Source organism: Mustelus asterias, chromosome 19, assembly GCF_964213995.1.
Source record: "Mustelus asterias chromosome 19, sMusAst1.hap1.1, whole genome shotgun sequence".
Taxonomy (NCBI): domain Eukaryota; kingdom Metazoa; phylum Chordata; class Chondrichthyes; order Carcharhiniformes; family Triakidae; genus Mustelus; species Mustelus asterias.
This window is the reverse complement of record NC_135819.1, coordinates 7,920,497-7,946,135: the sequence shown is the minus strand read 5'-3', so window position 1 is coordinate 7,946,135 and position 25,639 is coordinate 7,920,497. Positions and strand designations below refer to the sequence as shown.

Genomic DNA, 25,639 nt, shown 5'->3' with positions numbered 1-25,639 from the left:
GCAGTGAGGCTGTGTGTGTGCGAGTGCAGTGAGGCTGTGTGTGTGCGAGTGCAGTGAGGCTGTGCGTGTGCGAGTGCAGTGAGGCTGTGCGTGTGCGAGTGCAGTGAGGCTGTGCGTGTGCGAGTGCAGTGAGGCTGTGCGTGTGCGAGTGCAGTGAGGCTGTGCGTGTGCGAGTGCAGTGAGGCTGTGCGTGTGCGAGTGCAGTGAGGCTGTGCGTGTGCGAGTGCAGTGAGGCTGTGCGTGTGCGAGTGCAGTGAGGCTGTGTGTGTGCGAGTGCAGTGAGGCTGTGTGTGTGCGAGTGCAGTGAGGCTGTGTGTGTGCGAGTGCAGTGAGGCTGTGTGTGTGCGAGTGCAGTGAGGCTGTGTGTGTGCGAGTGCAGTGAGGCTGTGTGTGTGCGAGTGCAGTGAGGCTGTGTGTGTGCGAGTGCAGTGAGGCTGTGTGTGTGCGAGTGCAGTGAGGCTGTGTGTGTGCGAGTGCAGTGAGGCTGTGTGTGTGCGAGTGCAGTGAGGCTGTGTGTGTGCGAGTGCAGTGAGGCTGTGTGTGTGCGAGTGCAGTGAGGCTGTGTGTGTGCGAGTGCAGTGAGGCTGTGTGTGTGCGAGTGCAGTGAGGCTGTGTGTGTGCGAGTGCAGTGAGGCTGTGTGTGTGCGAGTGCAGTGAGGCTGTGTGTGTGCGAGTGCAGTGAGGCTGTGTGTGTGCGAGTGCAGTGAGGCTGTGTGTGTGCGAGTGCAGTGAGGCTGTGTGTGTGCGAGTGCAGTGAGGCTGTGTGTGTGCGAGTGCAGTGAGGCTGTGTGTGTGCGAGTGCAGTGAGGCTGTGTGTGTGCGAGTGCAGTGAGGCTGTGTGTGTGCGAGTGCAGTGAGGCTGTGTGTGTGCGAGTGCAGTGAGGCTGTGTGTGTGCGAGTGCAGTGAGGCTGTGTGTGTGCGAGTGCAGTGAGGCTGTGTGTGTGCGAGTGCAGTGAGGCTGTGTGTGTGCGAGTGCAGTGAGGCTGTGCGTGTGCGAGTGCAGTGAGGCTGTGCGTGTGCGAGTGCAGTGAGGCTGTGCGTGTGCGAGTGCAGTGAGGCTGTGCGTGTGCGAGTGCAGTGAGGCTGTGCGTGTGCGAGTGCAGTGAGGCTGTGCGTGTGCGAGTGCAGTGAGGCTGTGCGTGTGCGAGTGCAGTGAGGCTGTGCGTGTGCGAGTGCAGTGAGGCTGTGCGTGTGCGAGTGCAGTGAGGCTGTGCGTGTGCGAGTGCAGTGAGGCTGTGCGTGTGCGAGTGCAGTGAGGCTGTGCGTGTGCGAGTGCAGCGAGGCTGTGCGTGTGCGAGTGCAGTGAGGCTGTTCAGTGTTTTGTCACGCACTACCTCACAATTGGCTGTGATAATCGCGAGCAGCAATTGTCCTCGAGCTGAACTCTCCAAGTGTTGGTCCCTTCAGCAAAGGATGAGGAGAAGTCACCGAAAAGTTCACATTGTTCTCAGCACCATGACTATGTTCTTAAGGATTCATTCTTCGCTGCTTGACAATTTCCCCAACAAGGCTGAACACCCGAGAGATCAACAGAATTATCATTGATTCCGTGGACTGAAAAATCCTTGTGATTGTCCCAGGCTCTGATTGAATTGTAAATTTGATTGTTGTGTATCTATCCTGTTTTCATTGATGCCTCACCAATAGCCTGGCCGCTGGACTGGGGCGCTTTAAGAGAATGCTTGCGTGTCATCTTCAGAGAAAACACCATTGGCCATTTGTACGGGTAGCTGGGCAGTGTAACATTGCAGCTTGTGGTGTTGACATCTCCTCAATTAAGCTGTTAGTTTTTGTTTATCCTCCACGGCCTCCTACAATCACCCCACAAACACCACAATGATAGCTTCACGACTGCAGCATCACAGTCCTTTCCAGGTCAGGCATCGCACTGATATCTCAGGAATTCTCTCCCTCCAGTGTTTTCACAACATGCTTCAGACCCAGTCATTAAAGAGCTGCACAAGATACAGCAATAGCTTCAGTTTCACATGGCCTTTCCTGTGCAGCATGATCTGTAACCCATGAACCAACTCCAATCAGTAATAAACTGAGAGAGGAAGCGAGGGAATTGTAAAAGCAGTGGCTCAGTTTGGGGCCTTGAAGCAGAACAATTCTAGTTTCAGTGGTTGCTGATTTTAGTCACATAAGCAAATACCTCCAACTGGAACTGGAATGCTTGAAAGATTGGGACAGTCATTCTACTCAATGGTATAACTATCTGCTTGGCTTCTGGCAGAGATTTTTAAAAACGTCCTCTTTGCAATTATGTAGACAAGCGAGGTTGGTAAATGATTCCTTCCTTCTCGATTGGCTGATCCGTTCACTCACCCCATTATTGATAAGGCTTTGATTAGCTCCTATCAGAATTTGCTTTTTTTCTCAGTTTGATTTTATTGGCACAATTGTGACCTTTTGTTCCTCTGAATGTGACCTCTCTTGCTTCCAATCTAAACCACCTCCATGCTTTTCCTCAATGTATCCACACTGTGTGGAAATGAAGACAAACTATTCTTTCTAAGAACTGCAGATCATCCTAACTCCTCCAGTCTTCCCTTCGATCAACAGCCTTTTGTCTTTTCAAACTTTAGATTAGTGTCGCAAGTTGCTTAGTTTGTAACAAACATCCGTAGAAGAGGTTTCACAACCACGTAGTACGCATTGTTAGGAGAAAATGCTGAAAAATTGGAGATTTATTTACTGGAGTATCAAGTTGAGGGAGAGTTTAACAAAGGTTTTGGAAATAGTGAAAGGACATTTCCACCGGTTGGTGGATTGGTACCAAGGGGCATAGACCGAGGATTATCAGTAGAGAAGCAGGGATAGGGTCGGGAATATTAGAAACGCTTTGTGCCTGTAGAGGGTATTAGAATGGAGAATACTGGAGATGAGGGGTTTGGATTATGAGGAGAGGCTGAGGAGATTGGGTTTGTACTCGTTGGAGTTTAGAAGGATGAGGGGGGATCTTATGGAGACTTGTAAGATAATGCGGGGGCTGGATAGGGTGGAGGCGGAGAGATTCTTTCCACTTAGTAAGGAAGTTAAAACTAGAGGACACAGCCTCAAAATAAAGGGGGGTCGGTTTAAGACAGAGTTGAGGAGGAACTTCTTCTCCCAGAGGGTGGTGAATCTCTGGAATTCTCTGCCCACTGAGGTGGTGGAGGCTACCTCGCTGAATATGTTTAAAGCGCGGATGGATGGATTCCTGATCGGTAAGGGAATTAAGGGTTATGGGGATCAGGCGGGTAAGTGGTACTGATCCACGTCAGATCAGCCATGATCTTATTGAATGGCGGGGCAGGCTCGAGGGGCTAGATGGCCTACTCCTGCTCCTATTTCTTATGTTCTTATGTTCTTATACTGTCGTACTGATGACTCGAGCCAGAGAGCATAACACCGGGAAGGGAAGTACTGAAGGATGGAGAGAGGACAGCAGAATGTGAATGGAATAGTGCTGAGTAACACTCTCACTCACAAGACAGCAATTCAGCTATAAATTCTGTGAGTTGAATTCTCATTTTTAAAACCTTGGTAGTGAAGTCTGCGCCTTTATATATTATCCAGATTTCCCAATTAAATAACCTTTGGATCGATGGGGAGCTTGGACAAAAATATTTGGGATAGAAAATCCCTGGCGAATGGTGGTGTAATGGTCATGTTGCTGGACTGAACATTCCAGAGACCCAGGCTCATTGCCAGGGGACAAGGATTCAAATCCTCCATGACCCTGGTAGAATTTGAATCCAACGAATAAATCTGGAATTAAAACTAATCTCAGTAATGGTGACCCTGAAATTACTATCAATTGTCATAAATATCCATCCTTTCAGGAAGGAAATGCACCATCCTTCTCTGGTCTGTTACTCCACAGCAATGTGGTTGGGTATCAACTGCCTTCTGAAATGGCCCAGCAAGCCACACAGTTCAAGGGCAATTAAGGATAGGCCACAAATACTGGTCTTGTCAGTGAAATCCACATCCCTTTCATATTTAAAAAAAAGTAATTTGAAGTATAATTTACACACAGCAAACTCCCATCCACAACCATGTGATAACTAGATAATCTCTGTTAGTTACATTAGCTGAAGGATACATGTTGGCCTCAGGACATTGTTTTCAAAATAGTGCCATGGCCTCTTTGGCGTCCAGCTGGGAGGGTAGATGGGGGCCTTGGTTTAACGTCCCATCTGTATTACAGCTGTCCGCTCCCTCAGTACTGCCCTGTGGCTGCTGGCTGAGGTGGATGGAGATCCAACATGAAACTTGAACTCCTAACCAGTGACTCATTCTTCACTGGAAATGAGCACTGGTTCTTTTCGATGTCTTTGGTAAGCAAGAGAGTCATACAAGTTGTGCATCTTTCTGAGGATGTGGCATCCTGGTGTAATGCACATTGGCCCAATTGAAACTGCATTAGAGTTTGGAAAACAAATAGCTTGCAAAGCCGATGTCCCTCCAACATGGAAACTTGCTGTAGATTTAACGAAATATCAGGATGTACTAAACCAACTGCTAATATTAATGTATAAATTGCAAAGTAACCATTTATAATACAACCATCAAGGACTGAAAAGGAAGCGCTGGGAAATCTCAGGTCTGGCAGTATCTGTGGAGAGAGAAACATGATTATTTCAATATGACTCTTCGGTATAAATTTTCCATCTGACTTACTCCAAGCAAGGTAGCAGTCCCCAACCGATTACCCATCTATTAGAATCATAGAATGTACAGTGCAGAAGGAGGCCATTTGGCCCATCAAGGCTGCACTGACAACAATCCCACCCAGCCCCACATATTTAACCTCCTAATCCCCCTAACATTAAGGGGCAATTTAACCTGGCCAATGAGTGTGGGAGGCAACTGGAGCACCCGGAGGAAACCCACGGAGACATGGGGAGAACGTGTCGAACTCCACACAGTCACCCAAGGCCGGAATTGAACCCGGGTCCCTGCTAACCACTGTGCCACCATGCTGCCCAAGCAGCAGATACTCATCCACTGACTGCTCCGTGATATTCTGAAACAATGATGCTGAGTTTGACTTGTACACCCGCCTGGCTGACTGAGGATTTCAAAAGACAAAGTAACTTCCATGGGATGCTGAATATCGCTTTACAACTTAAATGCTGCCACAATTTCACCTTTGACTTAATGATCAACACTTGTGATTTTAAGAAGGATCAGGAAAGTAATTTTTAAAAATGTGAGCTGATAAATGTAAAGAGCTTTAGAGAAGTTTCAAATAATCCTTCAGGGAATGAACATTGAAGTCCAAGTCACCAGTTCAAGCTGACAGCTTAATTTATGATATTGTATTTCAATATAGACCAGGAACATGCTGATGGTGGAAGTGATCCAAGCTTTTTGCTTCGAAATATTATATTGGAGGGGAAACCTGATTTTTTTTTTAAAAAGCTAACAGAAGTCCAAATAATGCTTGCATCAACCACTTTTGAGATTAAATGTATTTCCAGGTTGCTGTCATTTAACATGCTATACCCAGAGCAAATTGGAGATTAGGAAATGGTAAAAAATCCAGAACTGAATGGGAGCTATGTTGATTTTTAAATGTCATAGCAGCATACACAGCTACACTTTAACATAGAACAGTACAGCACAGAACAGGCCCTTCGGCCCTCGATGTTGTGCCGAGCTTTGTCCAAAACCAAGATCAAGCTATCCCACTCCCTATCATTCTGGTGTGCTCCATGTGCCTATCCAATAACCGCTTGAAAGTTCCTAAAGTGTCCGACTCCACTATCACAGCAGGCAGTCCATTCCACACCCCAAACCACTCTCTGAGTAAAGAACCTACCTCGGACATCCCTCCTATATCTCCCACCACGAACCTTATAGTTATGCCCCCTAGTAACAGCTACATCCACCCGAGGAAATAGTCTCTAAACGTCCACAACATGATTGTGATCGGAACAACAACATCAAACATTTTTTATCCTAGACTTTTAACATAGACAAACGTTTCAAGGCCCTTCACGGAGAAGGAAATGGATTAAGATTACAAAGGCAAAGAAAGGCATTAGATTAGAATGAATGAGGTGAATTTAGGGTGGGAGGCAGCCGTTATTGACTGAATACCAGGTGTCCATAAGATATAGGAGCAGAATTAGGCCATTCAGCCCATCAAGTCTGTTCTGACATTCAATCATGGCTGATAAATTTCTCAACCCCGTTCTCCTGCCTCTTCCTCGTGACCTTTGTCAGGCATAAATGGCTGAAGGCATGACCACTAATCGTGTGCTGAAAGGAGCAGGCTCGAGACAAAAGGGCAGAGGGTGATGGCATACACAGAACTTACAGAGCGGAAACAAGACTCTTCACCCATGCTCGGTGTAAGCTTCTACCCACCTTCAGCTTGCCCTATCAGTGTCCTTCCTCCCTCGTCTACTGCTCCAGCTTCCTCTTAAATGCAGTTTTGTTGTATGTAAATTCCACAAGCATTGGTGCATGAGTTGTCAGACCTTTATCTGGGCATCGTACCTCTTCCACATGAGTTAAATGCAGCCAGGTGTTAACATTGAGTTGGTGAGTGAGCAGGACTGGGTGTGGGATCCGATATGAGCAGCAGAGTTCTGAAGCTTCAGGGAAGTTAAACCCGGCCTGATTAATAGTAATATGATGACGTGAACTGAGGTTTGCAGCTTCAAGTTGGCAGTAGAGTTGTACTGTCCGTATTATGGGGCAAAACATAATCCCTGCATGGTTCATTTTGCTGACGGTGAGAAACGCTGCAGGAACTTTGCTTTCCAAGGTCTTTCATTCCATAAGACCATAAGACATCGGAGCAGAATGAGGCCACTCGGCCCATCGAGTCTGTTCCACCATTCAATCATGGCTGATATTTTTCTCATCCCCATTCTCCTGCCTTTTCCCCATAACCCCGACTTTATTGATCAATTAAGCTCCTTTGTTAATCAAAAGTACACCTATACTGATAAAGAGAGTCAGTTAGTCCTTGCTGCTTTCTCTGAGTTTGATCATCTGGTCTCCTCTTGAGGCACATCTCCCACTCCACCTGACCAAGGAGCAGCAAGCACTCCGAAAGCTAGTGGTATTTGCTACCAAATAAACCTGTTGGACTTTGACCTGGTGTTGTTAGACTTCTTACTCCTCTTGAGGGGCAGACATTGGGAATTTACAGGCAGTTGCTAATCTACGGGCATTGGTCTCTGATAGACTTCAGCATGGGCTGATTCTACATCCTGTTCCTTCAGAGGGCGTGAGATTCAAGAAGGCGAGACTCAGCTGGGCAGCTGAACATTGTGAACTTTTCTCCACAACCCTGGCAGCCTGTGAGCTGATTAATGCCCCGAATGATGAGCTAGTGGAGTGTCAAATGAATTTAATGCCGAGTTTTGATCATCGGCAATTGTTTTGCGTTCAGAAACTGATTTCCAGTGTGTGTTGTCAGACTGAAGTGACTGGGGCCGGAGCCTGGGTAATAACTCGTGAAGTCACATTGGAAACCAGTTCCAGGAACACTGAACCTTCAATGATCCAAACTCCACATTAAAGTCATGCAGCATTCAGTTACAGCAACGAGGATGATCCTGTGTTCTGGTTTTGCAGCTCAGGAAACAGTGCAATCTTTTTGAGGCATTCCCTGAGTTTCCAGCTGGTAATGTCATCTTTCTCCCAAAGAACTGGAGCTGTGCTGTGGAACGACAGGATAGTGAGAAACCCAGGCTTTCACAGTCAGCAACTCATTCCTGTCTGACTAACGAGTTCTTCCATCTTGGTATTACTTCAGTGTTTTGAATTATGTTCCAAGACTTACCTGCATCTTTCTCAAATATGTCCTGAGTGCATGAAGAAATAAATATACTGTGCAGTCTGAGTCAGGTCGGGAGGAAGTCCCCACGTTCTGTCCTTGTCTGTGCTGAGCCAACTGATTTTACTCCGGGCAGCAGTGGAGGTACTACAACCCTGGACCTCAGTATCCCTGCCTGCAGTTAACACAATCTTCTGCCAGAGTTCCTGCTGTTCTTGCAGTGTGGTATACTGATGTGTGGGAAGGACAGGATTTGGGGTTAAGAGTGATAGCTCCTGTCCCGGCTCATGTGAAGTTGCAGCAGCTGTGTGAGGGATGAAGGAGTGTCAGCCCCTGTGCTTGTATCTGAGAGTTTAGATGAGTAAGAGGTGACTTGATTGAACCATGCAAGATCCCGAGTGATATTGACAGGGTAGATGTGGAAAGGATATTTTCTCTTGTGAGAGAATCTAGAACTATGAGTCATTGTTTAAAAATAAGGGATTGTCCATTTAAGATAGAGGAGAGAATTTTTTCTTCTCTCGAGTGTCATGAGTCTTTGCAACTCTCCTCAAAAAGTGGTGGAAGCAGAGAGTTTGAATATTTGTAAGGCAGAGTGAGAGATCCTTGATAAGGGGCTGATAGGTTATCGGGGGTTGGTGGGAATGTGAAGTTGAGGTTACTAACAGATCAGCCATGATCTTATTGAATGGCAGTGCAAGCACAGGGGGCTGACTATGTTCATGTGATATAATGTCTAAGCAATGTCTGCAAATGATACTGAACAGAATTTATTTACAGAGATTTGGAAAACTTGCAGCTAACCAGAAATGTTATCTGTACTAACACCTGCGGAAGCAGTGTTCCAGCTCTCGCATAACCCTATGGAATGACTGGAACAAGAATAGAAGTTATTGCTGTTATACTCCTCGTTATTCCTTCATTCTCTCTCTCTCTCCCTACCTCCATATTCTCATCCTGCCCGACAAAACTCCTTGTCCCAGAAGCCTGTATTGATGACTCCTGCATCGTATGCATTTCACTTCCAATCAAACCACCGACCGCAGCTAAGACTTCAGTTACCCAACCTTACTGGAATCTCTCTCCGTTACGGCACGGTAGCACAGCTCCAGGGACCCCGTGTTCGATTCCCGGCTTGGGTCACTGTCTGTGTGAAGTTTGCACATTCTCCTCGTGTCTGCGTGGGTTTCCTCCGGGTGCTCCGGTTTCCTCCCACAGTCCAAAAGATGTGAGGGTTAGGTTGATTGGCCGTGCTAAAATTGCCCCTTAGTGTCCTGAGATGTGTAGGTTAGAGGGGTTAGCGGGTAAATATGTAGGGATATGGGGGTAGGGCCTGGGTGGGATTGTGGTCGGTGCAGACTCGATGGGCCAAATGGCCTCTTTCTGCACTGTACGGTTTCTATGATTCTATGATTCACCCTGACTCTCAGAAATCTCTCTCCATCACCCTGACACTCTGGAACGACTCTCCACCTCACTCTCCATCACCTAGTAAACCTTCTCCGAGCTACTTCCATACATTTCCATCCTTCCTGAAATAAGGGAACCAACATTGTATACAACAATCCTGATGTAGCCTCAATAATACCCTGTATAATTGAAGCAAAAGTTCCCTGCTTTTGTATACCAATCCCCTCACAATAACTGATAGTGCTCTATTAACTTAAAAAAATTATTGTGGTGCCTCCATCTATCTTTTATGATTCATGCACTTGGACACCCACATCCCTCTACGTTTCAGAGCTCTGCATATTTTTGCCATTTAGATCACTTGCTTTTTATTTTTCTTGCCAAAATGGACAATTTCACACTTTCCCACACTATACTCCATTTGCAAGCTGTCCACTCACTTAACCTTTTTATATCCTTTTGTAGTTTCCATGTGTCCTCTTCCCCACATCTTACAATCCTACCTAACTTTATGTTGTTAGCAAATTTCACAACTGTGTCCTCGTACCTTTCATCCAAGTTATTCATATAAATTGTAGAAAGTTGAGGTCCTAGCACTAATGGCACACCACTTGCCAACCAGAAAACATGACTTCATGCCTGTTCTTTCCTGTTAGCTGGCCAATCTCTATCCATGCCAATAGCTTACTACGTGAGCTTTCATTTTAGGCAATAACTTTCCTTTGCTGTGGCATCTGATCATATTCATAGAATCATCAAATCCCTACAGTACAGAAGGTGGCCTTTGGCCCATCAAGTCTATACTGACCACAATCCCACTTGGGCCCTAATTCCATAACCCCAAACATTTACCCTGCTAATCCCCCTGACACACGGGTCAATTTAGCATGGCGAATCTATGTAACCTGCACATCTTTGGACTGTGGGAGGAAACCCACACAGACATGGGGAGAACATGCAAACTCCACACAGACTGTGACCCGAGGCCGGAATTGAACCTGGTTCCCTGGCGCTGTGAGGCAGCAGTGTTTGCCACTGTGCTGCCCAGAATTCCTTCTGGAAATCTGAATATGGCACATGCAAAGCCTCCCTTTTATCCATAACAAATGTGACTCCTTCAAAAAACTCCAATAAATTGGTCAAGCATGATTTCCCTTTCACAAAACTATGTTGACAACCTGATTACCTTGAATTTTTTCCAAGTGTCCTGCTATAAAGCCTTTAATAATCGCTTCTAAGCATTTGCCTGTGACAGATGTTAAGCTAACTGGCCGTTAGTTTCCTGCTTTCCGTCTCCCTCTCTTTTTTTGAGTAAAAGAGCTACCTTTGCTATTTCCAATCAAATGGATCCTTCTCCAAATCTCGGGAGTTTGGAAAATTGAAACCAGTGCAACAACAATCCCACTGGCTCAGACCCAGAAGTGGCATTACCATCGGTGCTACCTTTTGGCTGAAACATTAACTCAAGGTCTGCTTCAGACAGACATAATTTGAAGAGCAGGGAGGGGCAGTTTCCTGGTACGTATCATTTCTCAACCACCATCTCATTGCCCTGAGCTATGCTACCCACTGAGCCTCCATGGCAGCTTCTAACTCTGATAAAATCTGTCCTTTTGTAAATCAGATCTGTGTGTCTCTCTCTGTTACAGACTGGATGTTGAATCAAAAATATGGAGCTGTGCCCCTGTACCACGACGCACGGTGACTCTGATCTGGAAAAGCACCATTCTTCAGCAGGCCCAGGTTTGAGGGTGCACCTGTACTGGTCAAATGAAGGCACGCAAGACCTTGTTTATACAGAAGGGGAGATGGCTGCAGAGGACATCTGCATTACGGCAGCACAGAAATGCTGTAAGGAAGCTTTAAATTATTTCATCCATGTTTCCAATAAGTGTCTTTTTACATATTTAACTAAACATCTTGATCAAGTTGGAGGTATTTGTCTCTGTGGTGTGGGAGTAAATGCACCCCCAGAGTGATATTGAGCATATTGGCCCTATACCGGGTAGTTATAGTTGGGGCAGGGATAGGGTTGCTACCCCCTGGTGTGGGATGGCCCAGAGCAGAGACAGGGATCTCCAAGTGTATTGCTGGAGTTTAATTGGTTGTTACCTCATTATGTTCCACCATGGAGCCCTGGCCAACTCCTCGGTGCTTGTCCAGCTGGGATTGTCGGAATTGTTGGAATGCTGGCTTGCAAGTTTATCTGGAGCAGGACAATGAGCATCACAGCTCATGGTGACCGCTCGATACCCAGCCCCATTCAGAAGTTAGAAACATAGAAACCCTACAGTACAGAAGGAGGCCATTCGGCCCATCGAGTCTGCACCGACCACAATCCCACCCAGGCCCTACCCCCACATATTTTACCCGCTAATCCCTCTAACCTACGCATCCCAGGACTCTAAGGGACAATTTTTAACCTGGCCAATCAACCTAACCCGCACATCTTTGGACTGTGGGAGGAAACCGGAGCACCCGGAGGAAACCCACGCAGACACGAGGAGAATGTGCAAACTCCACACAGACAGTGACCCGAGCCGGGAATCGAACCCGGGATCCTGGAGCTGTGAAGCAGCAGTGCTAACCACTGTGCTACCGTGCCGCCCTTTGGTCAGTTGGTCAGTTATCCCCAATGTCCTGGAGTTCTCCAGGCTGAGGCTGCCACAGATAATAATGTCCAAACCTCATGGCCGGGAGTGCTACCTTGCAGCTCCCAATAACACTCATTACCCAGGGGAAGAATTGACCGTGTAACCAAGTTTGATTCATGTGTGTGTTCTTTTTTAAAGCCATTTCCCCGCTCTGCCACAACCTGTATGCACTTTGTGACTTAAAAGAGAAACTTTGGTTTCCTCCAAATCATGTCTTCAAGATTGACAAGGACCTGTGTCTTACTCTGCACTACCGCATGAGGTAGGTATAAGGTGTTCAGTGCTGTACCGATGCTGTATACCCAATACTAACCTCTGCTCACCTGTCCACTATTAGCACAGCCGATTCCTATCAGACAGGACAAATAAAATCAGAACTTGCTGAGAGTTTGGAACCCAACACAGAGACCCTACACATTTCAAAAGTTTCAGCACTTTCTCTCCCCACCCAATGGAGAAGAGGCAATATCCTCATGATTGAGGGACAAGAGAGAAATGAGCAGCAATTCACTCAGTCATTTGGCTTGGGAACCTTGAGCAAGAAGCAGTTATTTCCCACTTTCTCTGACCGATCTCCTGTGTAATCCCAGAGCTTTCCGCTTTAATTCTCAATGCGACCTGATCACTGATTCTGGTAATCTGACCAGTGCACTCACCTGATGAAGGAGCAGCGCTCTGAAAGGTCGTGCTATCAAATAAACCTATTGGACTTCAACGTGGTGTTGTGAGACTACTTACTGTATCAAATCCCCCAGATAATTATCACACTGTGAATCAACTGGCTTCACTGGACTCTGGCTTCCATACATGCTTCCCATTCCACTCTCAAAAAGACACGTCTTAGAATCCTCTTCCAAGCAATGCTTTCCCTTAACTGTTTTTAGCAAGGATCCACTTCCACGATTTCCAACTCTCCTTTTGGTATTCCTCTGCCTTGAATTGTCATGTGCATTCAAGCTCCTACATTATCTCTCAGGTATTCAGCCACGCCAATAAAACACAACTGCTTCACAGACTGTTCAACAGCCTTAGGGTTGCTTCAGATATCTGGCTTCTCGTGAGTGAACTTCACCAGGCCTTTGCTTTTCAGCTCTCTTTAACTTGAATTTACATTACCATGTTCAGGTTCCAGTTCCTTTTGTCCCTTTGACTTCACTCTTGCTGGGACCTCTCTTTTCATTCCCTGCTTTCTCAAACTGTCTGTTCTTTAGTTTCTGGTACTCATTTTCTTCGCTTTATTCCATTTATATTGCTCCTTTTCTTCTGGCAGAGCTGTGAGTGGTGTTTCCTGTCTAGCTGCTAAGCTCCTACTACCTTGGGTCCAATTAAAACTACACTCAAAAAGGTCTTTTGGCCTCTGGTTGCTAAGCAACAGCCAAGTCCTTCTCTAAGTTCTGTTTGCTTTTAATGTTGTAAACTATCTTAGCACAATATACACAGTTTGAGGTTAAACCATAACCCCCATGAGTGCAAACACCTTCATTTAACATGAATCTAACTGAAGTTTTAAGCCTTTCTTACACAGAAACACTAAATTAAACTCAAATCTTATTTCTAATATCCAACAATACAAACATAACTTAAAACTATCTCTGCTTCCTGACAACAGGGAACTGTAGCAATTAGTTAGGCGGTTAGATACTGTGCATGAAATTCTAACAGGACTAAACAGGGTAGATGCAGGGAGGATGTTCCTGATGGTGGGGGAGTCCAGAACCAGGGGTCACAGTCTGAGGATTCGGGGTAGACCATTTAGGACGGAGATGAGGAGACATTTCTTCACCCAAAGAGTGGTGAGCCTGTGGAATTCATTACCACAGGAAGTAGTTGATGCCAAAACATTGAATGTATTCAAGAGGCGGCTGGATATAGCACTTGGGGCGAATGGGATCAAAGGTTATGGGGAGAAAGCAGGATTGGGCTACTGAGTTGGGCGATCAGCCATGATTGTAATGAATGGCGGAGCAGGCTCGAAGGGCCAGGTGATCGCCCCCTGCTCCTATCTTCGATGTTTCTATGAACACACTGGCCTGGAGTCAGCAAATCTTGTGATTGTGTAATTGTTGTGTCTGTTGTCTGCAGGTTTTATTTCAAGAATTGGCATGGCATGACTGAAAAGGAGCCTCGGGTATACCGATGGACAGTGAAAAGGAATGACCAGGAGAAACTTGACCAAGGCAGCCCTCTGTTTGACCACATGTCACTGAACTACATCTTTGCACAGGTGGGCCTTGTACAACTTTCTGCGGTGCACGATTCAGGTGGTTAGGGGTGGAGTGTGCAAGATGGGGAGAGAGAAACATGCTGATAAAACTCACTGTGCCTTCGGTTTGCCCTATGCCAGCTGTTATCACTGGCAGTTATCAAGCTCCCTGACCTTTACCGGTGGTGTTGATGGTAAGTCCCCACCTCCTCCTCGTTCGTAGCTGCAGTGAGTGTGTGTGTGTGTGCAGAACATTGGTCAGGAGTTTACCGTAGAGATCCCATTCTGGCAGCTTTTCTTGATTCTGTTACATTTGGTGGTGTTTCTTCACGTAAAGCCCTTTCCAGTCCTGAATTAAACTCGAGTTTATGAATTGTCAACAGTGCAGCCCTATCACAGCCTGACCAGCAATCATCCCTGGATTGGTAACAGTTTTTTTTATTCATTTGTGGGACATGGGCGTCACTGGTTGGCCAGCATTTATTGCCCATCCCTAGTTGCCCTTGAACTGAGTGGCTTGCTTGGCCACTTCAGAGGGCGGTTGAGAGTCAACCACATTGCTGTGGCTCTGGAGCCACATGCAGGCCAGACCAGCTAAAGATGGCAGATTTCCTTCCCTGAAGGACGTTAGTGAACCAGATGGATTTTTCCAACAATCGACAATGGTTTCATGGTTATCCGTAGATTTTTAATTCCAGATTTATTTTTATTGAATTCTAATTTCATCATCTGCCATGACGGGATTCGAACCTGGGTCCCCAGAACATTCGCTGAGTTTCTGGATTAACAGTCTAGCGATAATACCACTGGGCCATCACCTCCCTCAGTGAATTTATTCATGAATGAGGAGAGACGTGCCGGGCAGGTGCAATCAGAGATTTGCTGCTATGGCAGTTTTGAAGTTGGCTGAATTATTTATGCCACATATTGTGCACATGTTGCCTCTATATAAGAACATAAGAAATAGGAGCAGGAGTAGGCCATCTAGCCCCTTGAGCCTGCCCCGCCATTCAATAAGATCATGGCTGATCTGAAGTGGATCAGTTCCACTTACCCGCCTGATCCCTATAACCCCTAATTCCCTTCCCGATCAGGAATCCATCTATCCGTGATTTAAACATATTCAACGAGGTAGCCTCCACCACTTCAGTGGGCAGAGAATTCCAGAGATTCACCACCCTCTGAGAGAAGAAGTTCCTCCTCAACTCTGTCCTAAACTGACCCCCCTTTATTTTGAGGCTGTGCCCTCTAGTTCTAGCTTCCTTTCTAAGTGGAAAGAATCTCTCCACCTCTACCCTATCCAGCCCCTTCATTATCTTATAGGTCTCTATAAGATCCCCCCTCAGCCTTCTAAATTCCAACGAGTACAAACCCAATCTGCTCAGTCTCACCTCATAATCAACACCCCTCATCTCTGGTATCAACCTGGTGAACTTTCTCTGCACTCCCTCCAAGGCCAATATATCCTTCCGCAAATAAGGGGACTAATACTGCACACAGTATTCCAGCTGCGGCCTCACCAATGCACTGTACAGATGCAGCAAGACATTTCTGCTTTTATATTCTATCCCCGTTGCGATATAGGCCAACATCCCATTTGCCTTCTTGATCACCTGTTGCACATGCAGACTGGGTTTTTTGCGTCTCATGCACAAGGACCCCCAGGTCCCTTTGCACAGTCGCATGTTGCAATTTTTTTCCATTTAGATAATCCAATTTGCTATTATTTCTTCCAAAGTGAATAACCTCGCATTTGTCAACGTTATACTCCATCTGCCAGATCCTCGCCCACTCACTCAGCCTGTCCAAATCTCTCTGCAGACCTTCTACGCCCTCCACACGATTCACTTTTCCACTTATCTTTGTGTCGTCTGCAAACTTTGTTATCCTACACTCAGTCCCCTCCTCCAGATCGTCTATATAAATGGTAAATAGTTGAGGCCCCAGTACCGATCCCTGCGGCACGCCACTAGTTGCCATCTACCAACCAGAAAAGCTACCTCTCGCTGGGGATGTGATTCCACAAGGTACCCATTGATGGTGCTCCGCCCTTTTTGTTGTGGAAGCTCTTGATCCATTTCATCACGCTTGCTTCCCCCTTTCCCTCATTACTTCCCAGGCCAGAATCCATCTGACTTTTAAATTTCTCAATTAATTCTCCATCTTCTGGGGTTATTGCAACCCGCAGATATTTTCAACGGTTATGTTCATCACTACAGTTGAGTCATTTTTTTATTTCTTTATCCTTTCACGGGATGTGGGTGTTGCCGGCAAGCCCCATCCCCAAGTCCTCTTAAACAGAGTAGCTTGCTAGGTTAGGTCATTTCAGAGGGCAATTGAGTGTCAAGCACATTGGACACCAGGTTAGGATTTCCCTCCTGGAAGGTCTTTAGTGGAACCAGATGGGTTTTTTTGCAACAATTGATAGTTTCATGGTCACCATTACTGAAACAGGAATCATAGAATCCCTACAGTGCAGAGGGAGGTCATTCAGCCCATCAAACCTGCACCAGCTCAGCATCCTACCCATGCCCACACGAAGAGGCAATTTAGCATGGCCAATATGCCTAACCCGCACATCTGTGGGAGGAAACCGGAGCACTCGAAGGAAACCCATGCAGACACGGGGAGAACGTGCAAACTCCACACAGACAGTGACCCAAGCCGGGAATCGAACCTGGGTCCCTGGCGCTGAGGCAGCAGTGCTAACCACTCTGCCGCCCTAGCTTTATATTCCAGATTTTTATGAATTTAATTTAAACTTCACCAGCTGCCGTGGTGGGATTTGAACCCGTGTCCCCCAGAACATTAGCCTGGGCATCTGGATTACTAGTCCAGTGATATCACTGTGCGGTTTTTGCTTTGTGTGTGAGCTTTGGCAGAGTGTTGTCAGACACTGTGACTGTGAGAGCCATCACAACTCCTCTCCTAATCTCACCCAGTGCTCACTTGTGTTCCTTTCCAAAAGGCAAGGTCACTGTGAAACATTCAGGCTGAGTAAATTTCGTGCTTTCCCATCTCAATTTCAGTGTAATATGAAGTCTTTAGGCACAGATCATTTGGTTGGGCGTTCCCTCTTTTTTCCCCATTCACAGTCCTCCAGATGATATTTATCCATGCCTGCCGCTTGTTCATAGAAATCATAGAATCCCTACAGTGCAGAAAGAGGCCATTCGGTCCATCGAGTCTGCACCGACCCTGGGACAGAGCATCCCACCCTGGCCCTGTCCCCGTCCCCATAACCCCATGTATTTGCCTCGCTAATCCCGCTTAACCTACACATCTTTGGGCACAAAGGGACAATTTAGCATGGCCAATCTACCTAACCTATACATCTTTGGAGTGTGAGAGAAAACCGGAGCACCCGGGGGAAACCCACACAGACACGGGGAGAACGTGCAAACTCCACATAGACAGTGAGCTGAGGCTGGAATTGAACCCAAGTCCTGGCACCGTGAGGCAACAGTGTAAATTATTCTTTTATTGGATTGGAAGGTTTCCTTTGCATTTTGTCTCGAAGTTCCTCAGAGCACACTATCCACACACAGCCTCCAGTCCCGTAGTGAGGGAGTGCCTAACCCGCACATCTTTGGACTGTGGGGGGGAAACCGGAGCACCCGGAGGAAACCCACGCTGATACAGGGAGAACGTGCTAACTCCACACAGACAGTGACCCGAGCTGGGAATCGAACCCGGATCCCTGACGCTGTGAGGCAGCAGTGCCAACCACTGTGCCACCCCGTTCATTGAAATATTGCTGAGCTTCAGTCGGTTTGAAAGAAGCGGAGTGTCTGCTGCTGGTTAGACGCAGACCGGACCAGCCCCGTCAAGCGGAATTGATCAACTTGTCAATCATCATTGTTTGTGGGATCTTGCTGTGTTAAACCAAGCTGCTGCAGCCAGTGCGCTTCACAATAACTCTTCACCTTTCAGAGTTGTGATTAGTGTTGGCAGTCCTCGTCTGAAACCTCTTGTCGATGTTGACTGGAGGAGGCTGAGCGGTGATGTCTGTGTGTGTTTTCAGGGTAAGCACGATTTTGTGAATGGCTTTGCTCCACTCCGAGAGCCGCAGCATGAGCAGGATGTTCACAACTTCCAAAATGAGAGTCTGGGGATGGCAGTTCTTCACCTTTCATACATCGCAGCCCAGAGTAATCGCTCGCTCAGCGAGGTGGCCAAGGAAGTAAGGTGCGTGGAAAGGTTGTCTGGCACTTTGGCGTGCTCCCATTGCTGTGACAAAATGCTTCCAGATAAAGAGAAGCTTGTGAGCCTTTGCTCAGATAATGGAGAATCAGTCGAGGTGTTTAAACCTGACAGGGATACTGATCCGTATTCCATGGGTTAGTGCCGAGTTTTCCGGTTTGAGGGAGGTGCGGGTGGAAGTACTGTGAGCAATTTTGGGCCCCACACCTCAGGAAGGACATACTGGCACTGGAGCGGGTCCAGCGGAGATTCACACGGATGATCCCAGGAATGGTAGGCCTGACATACGATGAACGTCTGAGGATCGTGGGATTATATTCATTGGAGTTTAGGAGGTTGAGGGGAGATCTGATAGAAACTTACAAGATAATGAATGGCTTAGATAGGATGGACGTAGGGAAGTTGTTTCCATTAGCAGGGGAGACTAGGACGCGGGGGCACAGCCTTAGAATAAAAGGGAGTCACTTTAGAACAGAGATGAGGAGAAATTTCTTCAGCCAGAGAGTGGTGGGTCTGTGGAATTCATTGCCACAGAGGGCTGTGGAGGCCGAGACGTTGAGCGTCTTCAAGACAGAAATTGATAAATTCTTGATTTCGCGAGGAATTAAGGGCTATGGGGAGAGAGCGGGTAAATGGAGTTGAAATCAACCATGATTGAATGGTGGAGTGGACTCGATGGGCCGAATGGCCTTACTTCCGCTCCTATGTCTTATGGTCTTATGGAAGCAGGCAGGGAGCAGCATTGGGAAGCTGTCTTCATTGGGAACTGTAGGTGACCAGTGAAAGGTAACTGTACGGGGCCAGCAGCAGGGGAGAAGGAAGGGGGTGAGGGAGGGGGGGAGGAGAGGGAGGGGGTGAGGTAGGGGAGAGGCGGGTAAGGCAAGGGGGGAGGGAGGGGGGGGGAATATAAACGGAAAGTTGGGAATGATGTGGCAGCTCTGACCGTATCAGAAAGACAGATTGATTATCGGCTGTGGTGGGAACTGAAGCCCAGCGTCAGTGCGATCCTGTTACTGACTGGTTGCTGGGTGCTGACACTAACCAGCCTCCGCTCTCTCCCTCAGCTTTAAGGGATGCATCCCGAAGACATTCCGTGCAAAAATAGAGAAGTGTAACACCCTGACCAAGATCCGGCTTAAACGTGGCTTCCGGAAGTTTGTGAGGAGCTTCCAGTTGCCTGTGGTTGGCTCTGGGAAGGTGATCCAACATGACATCATGTTTAAATACCTGTCCACCTTGGAGAACCTTTGCAGTAACTTTGGAGGGGAGATCTTCCACGTCCTGTATTTGGAAGTGCTTCCCGAAAGTAACCGGACCCCTTACATTAACAATCGGTATTACGCCAAGACTACAGAGGATATCACCTTCCCCGCACTGGCAACCCAGGAACATGAAGTGCTGGTGACAGGGACAGAGGGAATTAAGTGGAGAAGACCCAAGGAGGTAAGCAGTGAAAGTGCAGGTGCTGGAGGGCACACTGTCACACACACATGTACATTAACAAGGAGTTGCACAGAACCAATAGAGTCCAAATTACTTGTCTGCAAAGAGCAGCGGAAACAATTTGGTCTTGGTTTTGCCCATATGATCATTTCCATTGGGGGATTGCTGGCTTCTGGGTTAAAGGTGGGTAATCTAGCTGTAGTTTTATTTATTATTTATTTCTTCTTTCTCTCTCTCCGAATGAGACAGTGGCTTTGAAACCTTAGTGTCTGTACAGCCACCTATAAATACTGACACATTGCCCGGGAATCCCCTGTAAATACTGACACACTCCCCACGGGGATCCCCTGTAAACACTGACACATTCCCCAGGGACACCCTTGTAAATACTGACACACTCCCCAGGGACACCCTTGTAAATACTGACACACTCCCCAGGGACACCCTTGTAAATACTGACACACTCCCCAGGGACACCCTTGTAAATACTGACACACTCCCCAGGGACACCCTTGTAAATACTGACACACTCCCCAAGGACCCCCTTGTAAATACTGACACACTCCCCGGGAATCCCCCTTTAAACACTGACACACTCCCCAGGGACACCCTTGTAAATACTGACGCACTCCCCGGGAATCCCCCTTTAAACACTGACACACTCCCCAGGGACACCCTTGTAAATACTGACACATTCCCCGGGGATCCCCCTGTAAACACTGACACACTCCCCAGGGACACCCTTGTAACTACTGACACACTCCCCAAGGACCCCCTTGTGAATACTGACACATTCCTCGGGGATCCCCCTGTAAATACTGACACACTCCCCGGGAATCCCCTGTAAATACTGACACACTCCCCGGGAATCTCCTGTAAATACTGACGCATACCCCGCGGGGATCCCCTGTAAATACTGACACACTCCCCGGGGACACCCTTGTAAATACTGGCACACTCCCCAGGACCCCTTTGTAAATACTGACACACTCCCCGGGGACCCCCTGTAAATACTGATGCACTCCCCGGGGATCCCCTTGTAAATACTGACACACTCCCCCAGGGACCCCCTGTAAATACTGACACACTCCCCAGGAATCCCTGTAAATACTGACACACTCCCCGGGAATCCCCTGTAAATACTGACACACTCCCCGGGGACCCCTTGTAAATACTGACAGATTCCCCGGGGATCTCCCTGTAAATACTGACACACTCCCCGGGGACCCCCTGTAAATACTGACACACTCCCCGGGGATCCCCCTGTAAATACTGACGCACTCCCCGGGGACCCCCTGTAAATACTGACACACTCCCCGGGGATCCCCCTGTAAATACTGACGCACTCCCCGGGGACCCCCTGTAAATACTGACGCACTCCCCGGGGATCCCCCTGTAAATACTGACGCACTCCCCGGGGACCCCCTGTAAATACTGACGCACTCCCCGGGGACCCCCTGTAAATACTGACAGACTCCCCGGGGATCCCCCTGTAAATGCTGACACACTCCCCAGGATCCTGGATGAATGCCAGCACACTGGGGATGCAACATGAGGGGATTTTTTTACACTCCCTGAGGATTTGCCATCCCTCTGTCCTCGTTGTGTCAGCGCTGTCATTGCGAGAGACATGAAATGAATCAACCATTCTCACGTGGCAGTAAGTAATAAAACACAGAATTCTTGTGGTGTTGGCTGTGTCGCTATCCAGGCAAATCGAAATATAAACATACAATGCTTTAAAGTCTCTGCAGGTCTGGCAGCATCGGTGGAGAGAAAAACAGTTAACATTTCGAGTTCGATATGACTCTTCAGAGTTATACGCACTGGAGATGTTAACTCTGTCTCTCTCTCTGCAGATGTTGTCAGACCTGCAGAGTTCTTCCAGCACTTTCTGTTTTTATTTCACATTTGCAGTGTTCGGTTTTGATTGTGGAGAAATAGATGCCTGCTGACCCGTGCGCCCTCTCCTCCTCTACCCCACGTGGCTTCCCGATTGTCACCGAGACTCTGGTGTCCCATTGGTGGAATAACTGTGTCATACCCTCCCTCCCCCCCCCTTCCAGGTCAGCGGGCCTTTGGGTGCTCCGACCCTGTCCGCTCCGATTCCCGTGGCGGGCGGGACAGGAAAATTCCGTCCATTGAGTCAGCAGATGGTAGAGGCTGGAGAATGATTACAGCGGAGCCCGGTCCTGTTCTTAAACCAATGTCCACGCTCGTGCATTTCATGGCATTCGGAAATTGTGGTGTGTTTTATCCACTTTTCCGACTCCGGGATGTTTGAGATCATAGAAACATAGAAACATAGAAACATAGAAACCCTACAGTGCAGAAGGAGGCCATTCGGCCCATCGAGTCTGCACCGACCACAATCCCACCCAGGCCCTACCCCCACATATTTACCCGCTAATCCCTCTAACCTAATAGAATAGAATCCCTCTAACCACAGATCGGTGCAGTCTCGTGCTGCTCTGTTCAGTAACTTGGGTGCAGATTTGGGAAGAAACATGGGCATTACTAGTGCATGTAGCTCAGTGCCTCACTGGCTGATGGACATCTTCGGCCTGCCGCTGACCATTTTGTTCATGTTTCTGAAATGCTGTTTGAACACAGGCTGACATTTCCGTGCCAGTTACTGCAGCCTCTGAAAGCTGCAGGCATTTGCTCCTCTTCAGACACCAGCGGATTACTGACTGCTGTGTTGTTACCTGCAGTAATCTGGGATCTAACATTCTCCTTGCTAACTGGGGCTGGAGTTCTTATTGCTAACTGGGGCTGGCGTTCCCGTTGCTCACTGGGGCTGGCATTCCCGGTGCTAGCCGGGTCTGGCGTTGCACAAGCACATGCTGTGCAAAACTATCTTAAAGGAGAGGACCAGGTAATTGGAACTTCTGATAAATTTCAGACTGCAGCTCATTAACTCTTGCTGAAGTATTATTTTTATTTTGTAGCAAGCCATACCGGGTTGTAGGAATGGCATATACCTGGTGGATAGGAGCGATAGTTATTAATATTCCAAATTCAAACAAAGCTGCTGCAGTTCTGGCATTGTGCGCTAATCCATATGTGTCTCATTTTAAGCCACCTGTACCCAACAAAAAGACTGGCTGGAAGGGCAAGGCTGCAGACCATGGAAGAAACAAACCCACTGAAGCTCTGGAGTTCACAGAAAAGCAGTGGACCCATTTCTGTGACTTCAAGGATATCACACACATTGGCATCTCTGAGTGCAGGGTCAGTGTCCACCGACAGGATAACAAATGTATGGTGAGTCACCTCTTTATTTTTGTCAATTTGATTTCTTGCCTTTCCTCCTCCGATTGTTGGTGCCTGTTTTCCCCACTGCTTCCTGGGCTGGGTACCATACCAGTGTGAGTGTCTGTCCTCACACCACAGACACGCTTACAGCAGGTATCACTGGATTCCAGTCAGAATCTGGAATCTCTCTATCCATGGGCTTCCCAATTCGAACATCAACGACAAAGCTGGAGCCTTGCTGATCTGCCTGGCTGACTGGTTAAATCTGCTGAACTGTCAGAGGAGCTACGTGGCAAAGCTTATTGATAATATTGAGCTTCCGGGAGTGCTGGCCCTGTCGGATCTGTGGCATTCCCTGAACTCGAGTGTAGCAACCTTTCAAAGTTCACTTCACCCGTTTTCAATTTCATCCAATCAAATTCTTTGAGCCCGTGGGGTGGGGCGCCCCTTAGGTGGGAGCAGGACAGCTGTGGGGTGGGGGGTGTATTTCCCTGGCCTAAGATGGGGGCCAGGCGCCTATGGGGTCGGGTCTTTGACTGAAGAATTGATCTCTTGGGTTGTCTGGCTCAGAACCCGTGATGTGAGAGAGCTGACATAACGTCACTGACTCCACAGAGATTTGGCAATTCTGCCCCTTGGGTCGTCTCCGTTTATCCCACTTCAGGGTGGCAGAAATACAGACTTCACAAGAAAGGGTACAACGTTTCGTCTCGGCTCGAGGGATTTAAATACAGAGCCATGACCTGTGCTGAAAGTCACCCTGCCAACATTACAGACGCTGTGAGGTGGACACACTGCCAAACTCTGGGGCTGGTTTTGAGATCCTGGGAAAGACTGTGAGAGGTGGACGTACAGCCATGAGACAGGATTTAAACTCGGCGAGTTCACAGCGACAGGAAACGTACAGTGTTATTATTAAGCATCAGAGTCAGTAACAGCGATGCTAAGGGAATGGCTGTGACAGAGGAGATTGGTTAGAGCTTTATGATGAGCGGCACAGTGGTTAGCACTGCTGTTTCACAGCGCCTGGGGCCCGGGTTCAATTCCGGCCTCGGGCCACTGTCTGTGTGGAGTTTGCACGTTCTCCCCGTGTCTGCGTGGGTTTCCTCCGGGTGCTCCGGTTTCCCCCCTCAGTCCAAAGGTGTCCAGGTTAGGTTAATTGGCCATGCTAAATTGCCCCTTAGTGTCAGGGTAAATGCGTGAGGTTACGGGATAGGGTCTGGGTGGGATTGTGGTCGGTGCGGACGCGATGGGCCGAATGGCCTCTTTCTGCACTGTAGGGATTCTATGATTCTATAATTAAAATTCAGCTGCATCCTGAGCATGAACTCGCGCTGTGCCTTAACCTCGCTGTCTGAACAGTGACACAGGGCACTCACCCCAACCTGCAGTTACCCAATCTCAGTCTCCTTTGGAGCCCCCAGGGGGAGGGTGGGGGGGCTTGTGTCTGGACAAGAAACAATCTGTCGAGCTGTCACTGAGTCGAGATCAGGAGAAGAATGGGTCGAAGGTGAGGACTGAGGGTCCCCCTGGCCTTGTGGATCGATACCCAAGAGGGAAATAAGAGAAAGGAAGGAATTTTGTTTTGTTGGAAAGGCTGGTGCTGAATGTGGAGTGAAAGTTGCTGCTTGGGAGAAATCCAGCAGTCAAACATGTTGGTCTGGGGTGAGAACTCTGACCCCACGTTAAAGTCAGCTGTGGAGCGAAGCCCTGTTGTTGGTTTATAATCTGTCCCTTGCATTGTTATATGAGCTGGAGCAGTTGTCACTGGAATTGGATCTGGTTTAGGTCAGTAACTGGAGAACCTGATTACAGAATGATGGGGGTTTCCATTCCAGTAAATTACAGTAGGACTGTGGGAGGGAGAGCGAGACGAACCAGCTTGTTGTTTGTGTTATTTACCATGCTGGATTCCAGTCCTTCCCCACAGCTGCAATTGTAACTCACAGCTCGCATTTTGTGACTTTTGGGACAACCCCTCGTGGCTCCTGACCTCCCTCCCTTTCCTACTCTCAAGGTCACTTAATACATTTCGCCTTGTTCTTTCACAACCTGAAACCGGCCATTTCCCCGTTTCAGCATTGAGCTGTGTTTCAAGGGTTAAAGAAATCGGGAGAAAGGTTCCAAGTGGAATGCATGCAAGCGAATCCAAGTGGAGCTCAGAAGGTTGGAGGTGTAACCCGCAATTACACATTCCCGGCAGGGGCTGCTCGGGTTTCACAGCAATGAAATTAACCGGAGGGGAAATATCTTCCCTGTTCCTGCTTCACATTCTGGTGCGGTGACTCTCGGCAGGAAGCAATCATGGAAATCAAGCTGAGACACGATAGCTTGCTTTGGGCAAAGAGAGCGACTGGTGCTCCGGAAATCTGAATCCTGTCAGAGTCACTGGCTTTAAAGGGAAAGGAAAAAGATTTTAGGGAACAACTTGGATTCCTCTATTTCCAGCTGCATGAGCTTTCCCGATTTTCCCTGTAATTGCTGCTCATGCCTCCAGAGTAAGCTCTGGAATTCCCTCCCTAAACCTCTCCTTTCCGCCTTTAAGCCACTCATCAAAGCATGGAATCATGAGGGGAAAATTACCAAATTAGTAACAGCAATGCTCAGGGAATGGCTGTGACAGAGGAGATTGGTTCAAGCTTTATCATTAGAATTCAGCTGCACCCTGAGCACGAACTCCC

General features: G+C 47.8%; 1 protein-coding gene across 4 annotated transcripts in view; it reads left to right on the top strand.

The window, feature by feature from the left end:
- LOC144507738 (non-receptor tyrosine-protein kinase TYK2-like) overlaps positions 1-25,639 on the top strand; it is a 111,895-nt gene that overhangs the window by 44,215 nt on the left and 42,041 nt on the right. For all 4 annotated transcript variants that reach the window (XM_078234994.1, XM_078234992.1, XM_078234993.1 and 1 more), the window contains exons 2-7: positions 10,847-11,048; positions 11,990-12,113; positions 13,934-14,075; positions 18,079-18,242; positions 19,322-19,700; positions 22,782-22,967. In XM_078234994.1, the coding sequence (XP_078091120.1) occupies positions 10,868-11,048; positions 11,990-12,113; positions 13,934-14,075; positions 18,079-18,242; positions 19,322-19,700; positions 22,782-22,967 (1,176 nt within the window). In that variant the 5' untranslated portion in view covers positions 10,847-10,867. The remainder of the gene's footprint in view (positions 1-10,846; positions 11,049-11,989; positions 12,114-13,933; positions 14,076-18,078; positions 18,243-19,321; positions 19,701-22,781; positions 22,968-25,639) is intronic.